At 54.0% G+C, this 14371-nt stretch overlaps 1 protein-coding gene across 1 annotated transcript in view; it reads left to right on the top strand.

Annotated features, from left to right (window-relative positions):
- Positions 1-12297: 12297 nt before the first annotated feature.
- CPNE5 (copine 5) overlaps positions 12298-14371 on the top strand; it is a gene marked incomplete at its 5' end in the record, with an annotated part of 75553 nt that continues 73479 nt past the window's right edge. The window contains one exon of the mRNA XM_080938320.1: positions 12298-12392. Within this exon, the coding sequence (XP_080794446.1) occupies positions 12298-12392 (95 nt within the window). The remainder of the gene's footprint in view (positions 12393-14371) is intronic.

The following is a 14371-nucleotide window of genomic DNA, read 5'->3' as shown; positions in this document are numbered from 1 at the left end:
CCACACCCAGCTCTTGGAGGAGAGGGGTACTGCAGCGTTTCTGTCTTCAAGATTCACGCCCCTGTGGTCTCCAGTCTCTGTTAGCTTCCCCTGTGCAAGAGCAACTCATGCTGGAAAGAGGCAGATCCAAGGGAGGCCTCAAGTGATGTCCCGGATGCTGCGGGCGGTCGGTCTGGGGGGGGGGGGGGTGAGCTGCTGGTGAACCCGGATGTGCTCTGTGCTCTAGTTACTCAGTCCCTGAGATCAAGCACCGAGCAGAAGCAACCTGCAGGAGGAAAGGGTTCATTTCATCCTCCAATTTTCAGGTCACAGTCTACCATCCAGGGAAGATGGGGCAGGAACAAACCAAGCAGAGACCACGGGAGTGGCTGCTCCCTGGCTTGCTTCCCTTGCTTGCTCAGCGGTCTTTCTTAAATAACTCAGGCCCACAGTGAGCTGTGTGGTCCTTATCAATCAGCATCAAGAGAATGTCTCACAGGGCAGGTGAAAGCGCTTCCTCCGTTGAGGTTTCCTCCTCCCCAACGTGTGTCAAGTTGATTCTGTGGGAGGAGAGGAGATCCACTGCATGGCTTTGCTTTCTCACACTGGGAGCTTCTTAAGGCACGGTGTGCTTGAGAGCCATTGAGTGTGCACTTTGGGAAGTGGCCTAAGTTCCATTCCACAAGCCTTACCCTTCAAGCTCTTCCTCCGGGCAATGAAACAAACCTTCCTGGCTTCTAGAAAAGTCTCCGCACACAGGCCAAGGCAGCTACTCGTTGGCTCAGCACGGGGCCTCAGAGAGGGAACGTGAGTGTTTAATGTTTAACAGTCACTAGTGACTGCTAGGAAGCCTCCACGTGCAGGGTCCACGTCTGGTTAACACGGATCCCGCTGAATTCGCCTGTTAGCTGTGTCACACTGTCAGGGTAAGTAAGCCATTAGATCATTAGACCATTGGTGTGACAGTAAGTGCCCTGCTGTTTCCACCCTGGGTGATGGGGAAGGCTCCAGTTTCTGACTTAGAGAGTAATGAAGGGCTGAGAGACGTGTGGGGCTCAACAAAGGACAGGAAAGAGGTAGCCTTTGTGGGAAGATTCTAGACTTAGAAGGTTTGCGGTTAGGAGTAAATAAGTCAGCGGAAGGAGCCCAGAGCCAGGCGCCCATGCCGTGAGGCGTGTGAGCTGGCCTGTCGTGAGGCGTGTGAGCTGGCCTGTCGTGAGGCGTGTGAGCTGGCCTGTTGAGAGCTGGCCCTCTGTGCCTGGGCGCAGTACATTCAGGCCTCTGGAGATGGTGACTCTGGTTCAGCTGCCACACTTTGGATAGGAAGTCACGAAGTCACATTAGTCTAACGGGAACCTGAAGAGGGAATTTTTTCCGACAGCATAAGGCGGGCAGGTCCTTGACCCCACCGTCTGCCTCTTGTGGTACTGGGAAAGAAGAGAAAGCCCAGGCTGAGTTCAGTGCTTCCCTGGCTCTGTTTGCTGAGATGGACACCAGAGGACAGTGCCCTGCTGTGCCCCTTAGGAACACTTGGGTACCTGCAGTGTGAGCACCAGAGTCAGGTGGAGTACCCCGTGGGAGAAGTGGCAGAGAAGGGAGAGGACACCTGTGAAGCAACCTGAAAACATGTCTTCCCTTGGGCTTCTTGTTATTTTCGACAGGTCCTTGTGTATCCCAGGCAGCCCTTAACTCTAGCAGGGAATGATCTTGAACTTTCCTTATCTGGGTCGGGGTCAGAGGCTGGCCTTGAACTCATGGCAGTCTCTGCAATGGGATTGCAATGGGATTGCAGTACTGCTCATAGCAGAACATGTATTCAGCCTCTCTCTCTCTCTCTCTCTGTGTGTGTGTGTGTGTGTGTGTATACGTGTGTACGTGTGTGCGTGAGCATGCATTCCATCCCAGTTTGGGGCAGAGAACCCAGCAGCTCCTGTTTGGCAGGTAAATGCTCTGACTTCTACCCTACTTCTCTGTGCCCATCCCCCAGGAGCCTGCCCTCACAGCCTCCTCCCTCCCTGCTCTGACCTCTGCAAGGCCCTGCCTCATTCTTATTCCGAGCTGTCTTCCCGGCACCTGAGTGAATCAAATAAAATATCCTCCATCAGAAAAAAAGATGGAGGCTCACTGGCCGAAATAGCTGCACCCAGAGTCATAGACCCTGGTTTTGGCTGGCGTGACAGCAAAAGCCTTTTCCACTCAGCCCTCTGGAAGTCCTCAGCTTCGTTTATTTTTGGATCGTGTCTCCAGAATATGTCAAAATAGCTTTCCCCACAAACAGCGAATGGCTCCTACCCCCAGATCCTCGAGCCAATCTGAGCCTCCCCGTGGCCCCTCCGGCACCACGCTTGCAGGGTGCGGAGGAGGAAACATTGGCAGGAACATGTGTTCAGGCTGGGTGCTTCCTGCCAAGAAGCACTTTGTGCCCTCAGAAGCAGGTTCCATAGAAAAGGCTCCTGTGATTTAGGTAAGTGCCAAGAAAAAAAAAACAAAAAACGGTCCAGCAGCTCTGGACACATGAGACAAAATTGCAGGCGGCAAGAATGGGAGGCAAGGCTGGTTTGGCCCCACGGAGAAATTGGATTCCTGTTTTTCCAAACTGGTGATTTAGAATCCCTGCCTGCGGTGGCAAGTCTGAGACCAGCCTGGTCTCATAGGGAGATCCGTCTCCAGGAGGAAACAAACAGAAAATTCAAGGGTTGTATCTGGGTGGGAGAAATGCCTCAGTGGTTAAGAGAGGGTGTTTGCTTCTCTTGCAAAGGACCAGCGTTCGTCTCTCGGCCCCCACATGGCGATTCACAACTGCCGGTACCTCCGATTAACTCAGGGCATCCGACTCTCTCTTGGCCTCCGTGGGCTCCTGTACTTATCATACTCATGCGAACATACTCACCTATTATAACAAGTCTTCTTAAGTCCCCTGGCTAAAACCACGGGTTAAAATGTGCAAGCACAGGAGTGTGAGGACTCTGTGTCACCTTGGAGAGCCACAGGACACCTTGAGTCTCCTTGTTTGTCGGGCTAAGGTTTGAACTTGGGCCTTTTGAGTCTGAATGTAGGTCAATTTGAGAAGATTCCTCCAGCTGCCAAGTTCCCGTTTTTTGGTATTTTGTGCTATTTTGGAAGTCTGCCACTAGAGGCCACTATGAGTACAGTTTAGCCTTGCAGCTGCTTCAAGAAGCAGAGACACCTTTCAAGATTTTACTAAGCCAAGCCAGCTGCTCTTGCAATGAGGAAAACCAAGGACTGCTCAGATTGCCACCGACTAGAATGGAGCCTTTCAGCAGAGTCAGCCTACGAGAGCTTCGTGGGCCGAGGTGCTCCGTCTTCTGTCAGCTGGTCTAGGCAGTCACTCCCATGTCTGGGTGGCAGGAGACCTGGGCTTGGCTGGGTATGTGCCTGGTCCTAAAGAGCTGGCTTCTCCTTTCTGTTTAGTCCTCTCCTGCGCAGTAAAGTCATCCTTTCTGTGGGTGATCCGGAGTCCTTCACTGACATTCAACTTGAGTGTTTATCTTTGTTTTTGTATTGAGACAGGATCTCTCTATATCCCTGACGGTCCTGGAACTCTCTACAGACCAGACTGGCCTTGAACCCAGAGATCCGAGCACTGGGATTAAAGGCACACGCCCCCCCCTACCCCGGTGTATATTTTTGTCTTCATCACCCAAACCAACCAACCTCTGAGGCTGACCTTATTACACCCATTTCTAGATGAACAAACTGAGGACCAAAGCCCAGTAGAGTAAACGAACAGATGGAACAGTGGTGCTAGCAAGGAGCAGACTTGGGGATTTCTTGCTGAGTTTAGCTCTTTTTCGGCTGTCCTCATTCTTGGTACATAGAGGGGGACAATGACCTTTCAGGTGGGGACATCCACCCTGCTCCGTACTCTCAAGCCCCTTCCCAGAAGCCGGCTGCTGGGGCCCAGGACACACACGTGATCCTGATCAGTGCATTAATTGGGTCAGAAGTGTAATGGCTGAACCGCTGGGCTCGGTTCATGGAAATCACTTCCCTCTCCTCAAGGGTCTGGCTGGGCTCCATTAAGAGCTGTGCCCTGTGTGCTCAGTACAGGCAGAGGCGGTGCGGAGGAGGGGCCCGGCACATCTCTGCTTCCTCATCAACTGACAGGAAAAGTGGCTATTCCAGGTCAGCACATATGTGTAAGAAAAGCCATCAAAGGAAGGGGAATCCACAGTCCACCATTGTCCTCAGCCACATTCAATCCGGAAGACTCTGCTTCTGTGGCTCCCTTTCCAGAAGCAGGAGGGACGAGGGAGTTGCTTGGTGAGCTCAGGTGCTGGGCAGACCTGTATTCTTGTAATGTTTCCAACGGGTGTTCAACACAGGGCTGCAAAATTCTCTTCCTCTCTGCTCTGCTTTGTCCCTCCTTCACACTGGAAGTTGGGGTGTGTGTGTGTGTGTGTGTGTGTTCGCGAGTGCAAATATTATGCATGGAACCCAGAGCCTGGCACATACTGTGGAAGATCTATGCCATGGACTCATACCTCTCCCCCTATCTTTTCCCTACTGGGGGGAACCTAATAAACAGAGATCCCAGAAGAGAGAGTGGTAAAATGCCTGCCCTGTTCTAAGCTGGCATTAGCTCCAGAGCTTGACACCTGATCCTCGCCTAGGCACTGATGGAATTATCAGAGAACCGAGGAACAGATGTTTCCCTCGATCAGGGCAGCTGTTCCTAGCCAAAGGTAGAGGAGGTAGGCCACCTTTGTGTCTGATGAGCTGCTGGGAGTGGGAGGCAGCTAATAAACTCAGGGAAATCACACGGCAGGCAGCTGAAGACTCCAGCAGGCATGGCAGGGCAGGGCCTCCGGGACCTCAGCTTGCACACAAAGCCAGGCTCCTGGCATTCTGCGCACATTTCAGTTACCTCTGCAGCCAGGCAAGCAAATATGAGTCGCATGGCATGAAAATCAATTTAGAGCTTAGGAGGGGGGAGAGGATATTTCATCCTCAGTAGCTTCCCAGGCAGCCCTGTACCGGTACCACTAGGAGAGACAGCAACAGCCCTCTCCTCTCTCTCCCCCCATTTTTTAGACTCCCAAGGGAGAGAGCGCCAGGGATTTTGTAGCCAGTCAGGGGAGAAGGAGGAGTTCCAGGAATGGAATTGGCCAAGAGGCTGTGTCTCCCTGCTCCTCCTCAGCTTGGGAAGACATTATGCTGACTGGTGGGAGTCCGTCAGGGCAAGGAGGGGCTGAGTCTGCTTTTCCAAATTTGCTTGAGACCAAATGTGAGGAGTCAAGTCTCCCATTTTCTAAGATGCTCAGACACGGGGGGAGAGGGTCTTAACATGGAGCAAGGAGTTTGGCAAGCCCCAAAGCAAGCGAGCCTGCCACACGAAGGAGGGAGGAGGCTGTTTTCAAATGGAATTAGGAGCTGGGGGTGTAGCTAGGTGGTAGAGTGTTTCCTGGATAGGCCTTAGCTTCCAGCACTATAAAGGGAGTTGGGGGCTGGAGGTGGAGAGATGAAAACTTGGACCCAGGGCTGAGGCTGGGCAAAACCAGATTGTGGAATCCCGGTAAGAACCCAAGCCTTCTGACCCCCAGCCCCACCCCACCCATCACGTACACAAAGCAGAAGTGGAGCACTGGTTAGACTATGGGGTCCGGGCTAATCTAGAACGGGGGGGTCTGATGCACAGGCTGAAACAGAAGGTGGGAGCATCCAAGCTTGCTCTCCTGTTAGCAGGGCTGAGCACACGGACCTCATTGTGGGGTCAGAAATGTCATATCCATGTGTTAATGAGGTGAAAGTTAAGGCAACCATCCTTCCTAGAGGGAGCTGAGGTAAAATGGTTCATGCTGAAAATCCCTGGAGGCTGAGGAAAGCTGATGAGTTCAGGGCCAGCTTGGGTTATGGTCAGATCAAGGTCACCATGGACCTAGACTGGTAACAGTTCATTTGGTTGAATGCTCGATGAGTTTGATCCTCAGTACTACCTAAAACCAAGTACTGTGATCCCAGCGCCCTAGAGGTGGAGGCAGGGCCATAGAGAATTTGAGGCTAGCCTGGACTACATGAGATCCTGTCTCCAAAAGGAACAAAAACAAACAAACAAAAAAAAAAAAAAAAAAAAAAAAACCCACCACCAACAACAACCACAACAACAAAAACCCAGGCTCTAATTTAAATCTGAGCATTTATTAGCTTTTCTTGCTAATTACCACTCACTGGCAAACAGCCCTGAAGGGGCTTCTTTCCCTCCACGGGCCTCAGTTTCCAGATCTGCAGAGCCGTCTTTGAGGTCTGCAATCCACACCAAACTGATTCTGGATGAAGTTTGCCCGGGAGGGGAATCAAGCCTGTGATGTTTTTTGCTGGGATGTAGTGAGAAGGACCAGAGGATGGGCGTTGCTCTGAGGATCAGGAAGTCAGCATGGGGGTCAGGGTCTCAGCCTACAGGACCCCGGGCCTCACATCTTGAGCAGGCTCTTAGCTCGGGAGAATGAAGCTGCTGAAGCCGGCTCAGTCCAGGTTCTTCACCTGAGGAAGTAAACTGCTCAGGATTGAGCAGGATGCTCTGGCCACCTGACCCCTCCTCCACCTTAGAGATGGTTGAAGCAGAGATTTGTTAAGTGGAACGACAGTGGTTAGGACTGAGTAGGCGGCAGCTGTGTGATTCTTGATGCTGTGTTCGTGGTGGGTTCTCAGTAAATAAGATGGAGACATCTTATCCTTCCTTTCTGCGAGGCTCCCGCCCCAGACCCTGACAGTGTCAGCCAGATGGTTGACACACAGTTCCCTAGCTTCGTTCAAGACACGCGGAATAAATGTTTAATGAGGTGTGTGTTGGGCACTCGTCTGATGGTACTGAAGAGGACTCTGGGGGTCTTTCCAAAGGACCTGGTGCTTCCAAGGGCAAGAGTGGGCATTTCAGATGAATCGAGGGCCTGCCACACGTGATCTGTTGTGACCTGCACTGTCCTCCGGTGCTGGATCAACAGTGAACAAGACAGTCCTAGTCTGTGGAAAGCTTTTCCTAGTGGAAAGACAGACAAAAGGAAAGAACACAGAGATAGGCACTGGTGAGTGACTTGCTCCTATGGTGGGGAGAGTTCTGGGGAGGGGTCTTGTGAGGGTCTGGGGGTGTTGAAACAGACAGGAACACTCTTCCAAGCAAGGGAAACAAGAGCAGGTATAAAGGCCTGGGTGGAGAACTGTAGGCCCAGGAAGGTCTGTGTGGCTGACTGTGGTCACTGGAGTGACCAAAGAGATGCAGCCAGAGAGGTGAATGCAATGTTCTGGTGTGTGGGGTGTATGGGGTGTGTGGGGGGTGTGGGGTGTGTGTGGGGGGTGTGTGTGGGGGTATGGGGGGTGTGGGGGGTTGGGGGGAGGCCTTGAGCAGAGAATGATCTGTGCTACATGCATTAGTGTATTCTCTCTCTCTCTCTCTCTCTCTCTCTCTCTCTCTTTCGTGAAGGTTCTAGGTCCTGGACTATAAGGGCAAGAGGCCTCCATCATCTGGAGAGAAAGGATGGAGGGAGAAGGCCAAAATGAAAGGCAGGCCACAGAGGGCCAGTCCATTGGGAACTGGTCCCAAGAGAAGTGAATCCTGGGCTAAGAAACAATCTGGGCTTCACTTTGAGTTGGTGGCAGGATGGGGAGGGAAGGGAGCCCAATATCCTTCTGGCCTCTTCCGCCCCATTGGAAATGGCTCCGTCCCACCCTGAGGCAGGTCCTCACTGCTCTTGGGTACCTCACTGTTATGAGTGGGGTTCCTCACTGGGGAAGACTCTGATGACCTGACAGCTAAGCTTTTCAGCAATCCAAGGGGTTAACCTACATGGTCTGTGAGCCAAGCCCCTTCTTGTATTTCTAGTAGTGGATAGAGTCAGATTCTTCATCTCACTCCCTTCCTGCTGCTATGGTGGTTTCAAGTTTCCTCCTGCCACTGGCTCTCCTCCTACAGGGTATTTACTGAACTTCTAAATCAGCAGGTAATGGGGGAGGGGGTTCAAGTACAACTCACGCCTCTAAGTAAGCTACACACCCTGCCTGGTTCAAGGCTGTGTTCACTCGACAGTGTTCTCAGGTATAGCATGGGTACCCCGCCTTGCACACTCCCGCTCCAACCTCACATCAGCTTTCTCCCATCCTAACCAGGCAGATTCGAGGGCAGGCTAACTCAGAGTGCCTCTGGAGGGGAGGGGCTGAGCGGAAGGGCGACTGCAGCTGCCTCTTCTGCAAGGAGCTTGGTCCCCAGCCCTCAGTGCTTTTCCCCTCCTTATAGATGCCGAGAGCTGCCTCTCAAAATTGCTCTGCCGTCATTAACACCAAGAATCAGGTCAGATGAAGGCCGTCTGCAGTCTTGACGGCAAAATGCTGACGCTGATTATCTTAGTTCTTTCGGGCACGGCCCGGGTCCGTGCTCAAGGTTCTTAATCAGAGGAATGATGGTGCTTCCGTGGCGGGTGGGCCGGGGTCAAGGCTACTTCTGATCTGGATTCTAGACCCCCAGAATCAGTCTGTAGCATGCGATGGGTCACCAGAGGGTTTGCCAGGATGTCACAGGTGGCCCGGTAAACAGAATACCATGATACCTTCTAGAGAACAAATTCACCCAAAATGCATTCCCCTCGGGTTTGCTTTAAACTACCAGTGAGTGAGTTGTTTGAGCAAAGATCGGAAGCCACGCTCTGGACACTCATTGGAGAGTTGTTCTGGGCCTGACTGTTTTGATGGCCATGGGGCAGAGAAGTGTCTCCCAGACCTCCTCTCCGTCGGTAACCCCTTTTTGGATAGGCCAGTGGCAGCTGGAACCTGCCTCCTGGCCTCATCTTCTACCCCCACCAATCTTTAGCCTTTACTCTAGACACACCTCTGGCCTGAGTTCTACAGTCGTCCCTCAGCCTCACTGGCGATGGGGCAAAAGCTAAGCCCAGTGCACCTGTTGGAGTCTGCATCTCGGGCTGAGACTTCTGGCTCTGGGACCCTCTCAGCCACCCCGTGTGTCAGGCTAGCCCTGTCAGAAGGTGAGTCCTTCTAGAGCATGGAGCTGGCAGCCATTTTAGCCAGGGAGCTGAAAGCTGGCAAAAGCCGCTATTTGGGCAGATGGGGTGAGAAGAGCCCTAGGACCCAGTGCTTGTGCGGTGGCAGTGGCCCTCCCAACCACCCTGCCTTCCCTGACCTCTCAAACACTCTGTCCAAGTCGGTCTCAGGGCTGACTCTAGCGCCCGTGCAAGGCCTCACACTCACAATGTGATCACTCAGTCACCTGCCCTCCAGGTCCCATTCTTCCCCTGTTCCCTGATCCCTGGCCCTCTATGCAACCTTCCACAGCCCTCCTCAATGCTGGCTAGCGCTGTCTACAAGTCCTGAAGCCTGACTAGCCTGGGGCTTTTAGAAACAGATCCCATTTCTTTTTGCCCTTTGTCGTGGTTATCTTTGAGACAGTGTGTGCTGGCTGGTACTGTTTGTTAACTTGACACATGGAGTTATCACAGAAAAAGGAGCCTCAGTTGAGGAAATGCCTCCATGAGATCCAGCTGTAAGGCATTTTCTCAATTAGTGATCAAGGGGGGAGGGCCCAGCCCATTGTGGGTGGTGCCATCCCTGGGCTGGTAGACCTGGGTTCTATAAGAAAGCAGGCTGAGTAGGTCAGGGGAAGCAAGTCAGTAAGCGACATCTCTCCATGGCCTCTGCATCAGCTCCAGCTTCCTGACCTGCTTGAGCTCCAGTCCTGACTTCCTCTGGTGATGAACAGCAATGTGGAAGTGTAAGCTGAATAAACCCTTCCCTCCCAACTTGCTTCTTGGTCCTGGTGTTTGTGCAGAAATACAAACCCTGACTAAGACACAGAAGACACAGGGTCTCTCTACATAGCCCTGTCTGTCTTGGAACTCCCCCTGTAGACCAGGCTGGCCTCGAACTCACAGAGATGCTTCTGCCTCTACGCTTTTTTTTTTTTTTTTTTTTTTTTTTTTCCTCTTTAATTCTAGGACAGAACCTAACAAGAAGTTAGTTACCAGATATGGTTTGTTCTGTTTTGCTGAAGAGAGCTGGTGGGCGAAATGTAACAACCAGTGGGGGAGAGGAGGTCAATACAGACTAGATGCTTCTGCAAAGACACTCTAGAGTCACCACTCCAAATGCTGTCAGGTTTCAATGTCATCGGCAGGAGACTCTCAGCTGAACAACCTCTCTATAGCTGCCACCCCAAAGAGGACATCAGAAGGGGGAGGTGCCTGGGGATCTGTACAGCCTGTGGTAAAAGGGCAACCTAATCTTTGCCCAATCATTTAGAACTGTATTTTAAAACACATCCCTGCCGGGCAGCCGGTGGCACACACTTTCAATCCCGGCAGAGAGGCAGGCAGATCTCTGTGAGTTCGAGGCCAGCCTGGTCTACAGAGCCAGTTCCGGGACAGCCAGGGCTAGTAGTGAGATCCTGTCTTGAAAAACAAAACAATGATAAAATAAAAACACATTCCTAACCATAAATGGCGGCAAGTCACTTCAAATCTTTATGCGTTTCTATCCATCCTTTTATCTGGTGTTAGAAACTGTAGTCATTCTAAGAACACAGACAGAGCATCGTCCTGGGTGGGAACTTCTAAGGAGCCGCTGCGAATTCTGTCTCATTACCATATTGAACCATAGTTTTAGACATATTGACTAGCAGCTCACTTGGGGCTCAGACTGGACTTTGTTCTAAATTTGAAATCAATTAAAAATTGAAAAACAATTAAAAAAAAAAACAAAACAAGAAACCCACGAAGAAACAAGCGGAGACTGGATTCTTTATGCAGGGGACTCCATGCCCAACCCAAAAGTGAATGCTTCCTGGGGGAATCCAATGCTTCTGACTGTCCGCTCCAGGTGACAGAACTTGGTTCCAGCAGATCTGGAGACGTGGGTAAACAAATCATTCGTGCAAGCCCAAGGAAGGTGCTCTCTTTATCTTCAACCCTGGCTCTGACTGAGGTATTGAAAATTGATTTCAAGCAGCATTCGTGCGCACCTGCCGGGAATGCCCGGCTGCCAGAAGGCCACCGCTGATAGCGACCAGGCATCCACAATGTGTGAGGTGGTGGGCGAGGAAGTTGCAGATCCGCTCCGTTTTGTCTCAGCAAAGCTTACACTGAAGCTGAGGAGGGGCCGCGGGTGGATTTGCTGGAGAGGAAACTACGCGCACAGCCTCCAGGAGCTAGCTTGGCGCTGCAACCCCAGGCCCAGAGGGCAGGCTGAGCCTAGCAGGGGGCTCTAGGCCTGGCTGGGAAGAAACTGCTTGAGAGATGTTTTGACCCTCTTTGCAGGGCTCTGAGCCGGGTATACTGGGGTGCCAGTTACAAAGCCTAGGGAGCTGAGGCCATCCACTCAGTCTAGTGGAGGAAGCTTCCAGACAGACCCGGAGGTTGGCTCGGCCGCTATGGTCACGACGAGAGGAGGAGGAAGACGACGGGGCTGGGTAAAGGTTCGGGCGACTAGCCAAGACCAGGGTTGGCGGACACCAGAGGCGGATGGGCAAGCGCCCACTGACCCAACCCTAGTCGGAAACCAGACCAGTCTTCCTGGCACCGGGCTGATCGCCACCTCCCAAGAGGGAGATGGAGAGCTTGCTCTGGGTTTAGACCCTCCGGTGGCGGTGCGCCTAGACGCTGCCCAAACAGGTGCCCCTTGGACTGTCCCCCTCCCCCAGCACGCAGACCCTGGCTGGACAAGTGGGGCGGGGGGGGGGTGACTTGCGGTGCGCACCCTGGGACCTTCTCTGGCTATCGCCAGCCCTGTCCCCGTCATCCGGAGCCGCGTCCCCACGCCCGCCACGCGCGTGCACACACACTCACACACGCGCGCACACTCACACATCGCTCCCACACTCGCCCCGCGCAGACCCCGCCCCGGCCCCGCCCCGGCCCCTGCGGGCGGCCCCTCCGGCGCCCGCGGACCCCGCACGCAGCGCGCGCCTGTCGGGAGGCGGCGGCGACTCCGGGCACATTTGATTTTCCCGCAGTCCAGGCACCCCGGAGCCGGAGCCCTAGCAGAGGACGTGGCGCGGCGCCCCGAGCCCGAGGCAGCGCAATCCTCGCCCCCTTCCCCGAGTCCCCACGCCCCCTCCGGGACCCCTCCCCACTGCGTCCTGGTTCCCTCGCCTCGGCCCCCGCCTCCTCGCAGTAGCTCCCGCGCCCCGTTTCTCCGCGGCCCCCGCTCTCCGCCCCCTTCCCGCTCGCACTTCCCACGCCCCCTCTTCGCGCTCCTCTCCTCCCCTGGCCGCCCAGCCCAGGGCTGCAGCCGCTCCGGAGGAGGCGTGAATCGCGCAGGAATATTGACTAATTTGGGGTGGGGTGGGGGGGACGGTGGGCGATGGAGCAGCCCGAGGACATGGCGTCGCTCAGCGAGTTCGACTCCTTGGCGGGCAGCATCCCAGCTACCAAGGTGGAGATCACGGTGTCATGCAGGTGAGCCGCCCGTGGTTCGGGTCCCCCCGCCCCGCCCCTGAGCCGGAATCCCTCTTTCTCTGTAGCTTCCAGCCTTTTTGCTTAGTGAGTCTGCTTTTCAGTGTTCTCGGCTCCCGGGCGCCCCGCTGCCTGTCTTCGGAGACCCCCTGCCCAGAGGCGGTTCGCGACGGCTGAATGGGCAGCCAGGCAGGGGTCAGGTTCCCAGAAAGTTTGCGTTCGAAGCTGTTGCTTCCAGGACTGGAGGAGGACGCGGAAGCAGGGGTCCCAGCACCAAGAGTGGGAAGGGGAGGAGCTGCTTCAGGGTCTCCACTCAGGATGTCTCTGGTTTATCCATCTCCAAAAGGAGGAGTGGGAGAGACTGGCACCATTACTCTCAGCTATGACCCTCTGTGCCTCCTGTGACCTCCCTTCTCCCCCTACTCCGGCCTTTGCTCCAGCCTCCTCCCCCTCCTCCACTGTCTTAGAACCCGGGATTTGAAAGCCTCTTGCTTTAGCCCCTAGAAAGAAGGATCAACCGGGACAGTAGTCTCAGAGAGCAGGAAGCCGGCCGAACTTAAGAGTGGCGTGGTGCCATTAAAGACCAGTAACTCTGATGGGAAATCTTAAGCCAAAGGAGTGAAGGGCTGATGATGAAGTGTCTGGAATCCCCAGGCAAGAGGAGGAGGAAGGAGTTTGTTTTGTAGGCTGCCACCCACAAGTCCCCAGTAACACCACACAGGTTGGGCTTCTCTGAGAAGCTGGGCCTCTCTGGTTTTCTGAATAGGTTGCCACAAGGCTGGACAGGCAGGTGGCCGGCCTTAGGCACACTGCTTTGATAGTTCCGTGGGGGACATTGCAGTCCAGATATAACTTACCCTGAGGTCCTGGCAATGGCCCATATAGCATTCTAGAGTCCCATTGTACCCTTGTTCCGAATCACCGACCCCTGCTTCATGCAGGTCGCTGTTGGGTCATCTCACGTCCCCTCAGCTCTGAGTGACTGTGCTGAGACATTGGGGAAGTGTCCCTATGGCCTGAGATGCTGGCCTGTGGTGTGGAAGAGGATGGATTACTGGGGAATTTCCTCCTGAGGACTTGAGAGGAGGCCTGACGAGGTGGTGTCCCCAGCTAGGCTCTCCAGGGGACTACTGTGGTGACTCCCAGATGTGTATCCATCCCCCTCCATCTCAGTCCCACACAGAGACTATTTGAAGCTTCCCAATGGTCCATTAGCTCCAGTCTCACCTCCTCAGCTGTCAGCAGCTGCTAGCTTGCCCTCCTTCTGCACACAGCCCTGCCTCCCGCCTTCAATCACGCCTGTCACCTTCAGTTGTCTCTTCCCACCTCTGAGCTCCTGAACAGCCTGTTCCCTACGGGCGATGGTTCTGTGCTCTCCACTTCCAGGGACATCCTTTTGTCCCGAAAGACATCAGCCTAAAGCACTGGCTTCTACATCCCCAGGACCCTGAGCGCAGAGCCTCTGAGTAAGCATGGGAGGCAGGAACGTTCCCACAACAGACCTCAGAGCCTTCTACTCACGTGGAGAGGAAGGGTCATAGCAGTGAGACCTGGAGTCGGACATCTTGTGAGGGATCCCTGACTTGCCACTTGAGACAAACTTTAAGCCTCAGTTTCCCAACTGGGAAGTCTACCTCCTCTCAGGCAAGCCTCGCTCGCAGAGGTAGCTCATGTGCTTGGCACACAGTGGGTACAAACACAACAAGCAGATAGAGGGGTGGGTTCACTGAACAGCGGGTGGCCACGGCGATCAGCCCGAGACAGACAGAAACTCTCGGGTCCTCTCTCTGTTTTCTGGAAGCATCTAAGGGATGAAGATGTCCTCTGTGAGAGGTACCTGGTGCAGGAGAGTTCCCAGGAGTTAGGCTCTGGGCTGACCCTGCTGTCTGTCTCTCTGAAGGATCATGATACACATTTTGTAAAAGGCCCGGCCAACCTCTGCTTCTTCTCTCCTGAAATGGAAATGAGGCAGATGTGGTTTT

The sequence above is a fragment of the Micromys minutus genome (assembly GCF_963924665.1).
Source record: "Micromys minutus genome assembly, chromosome: 25".
In the NCBI taxonomy this organism is placed as follows: domain Eukaryota; kingdom Metazoa; phylum Chordata; class Mammalia; order Rodentia; family Muridae; genus Micromys; species Micromys minutus.
The sequence above is the reverse complement of the archived record's forward strand: the minus strand, read 5'-3'. Positions and strand labels throughout refer to the sequence as shown.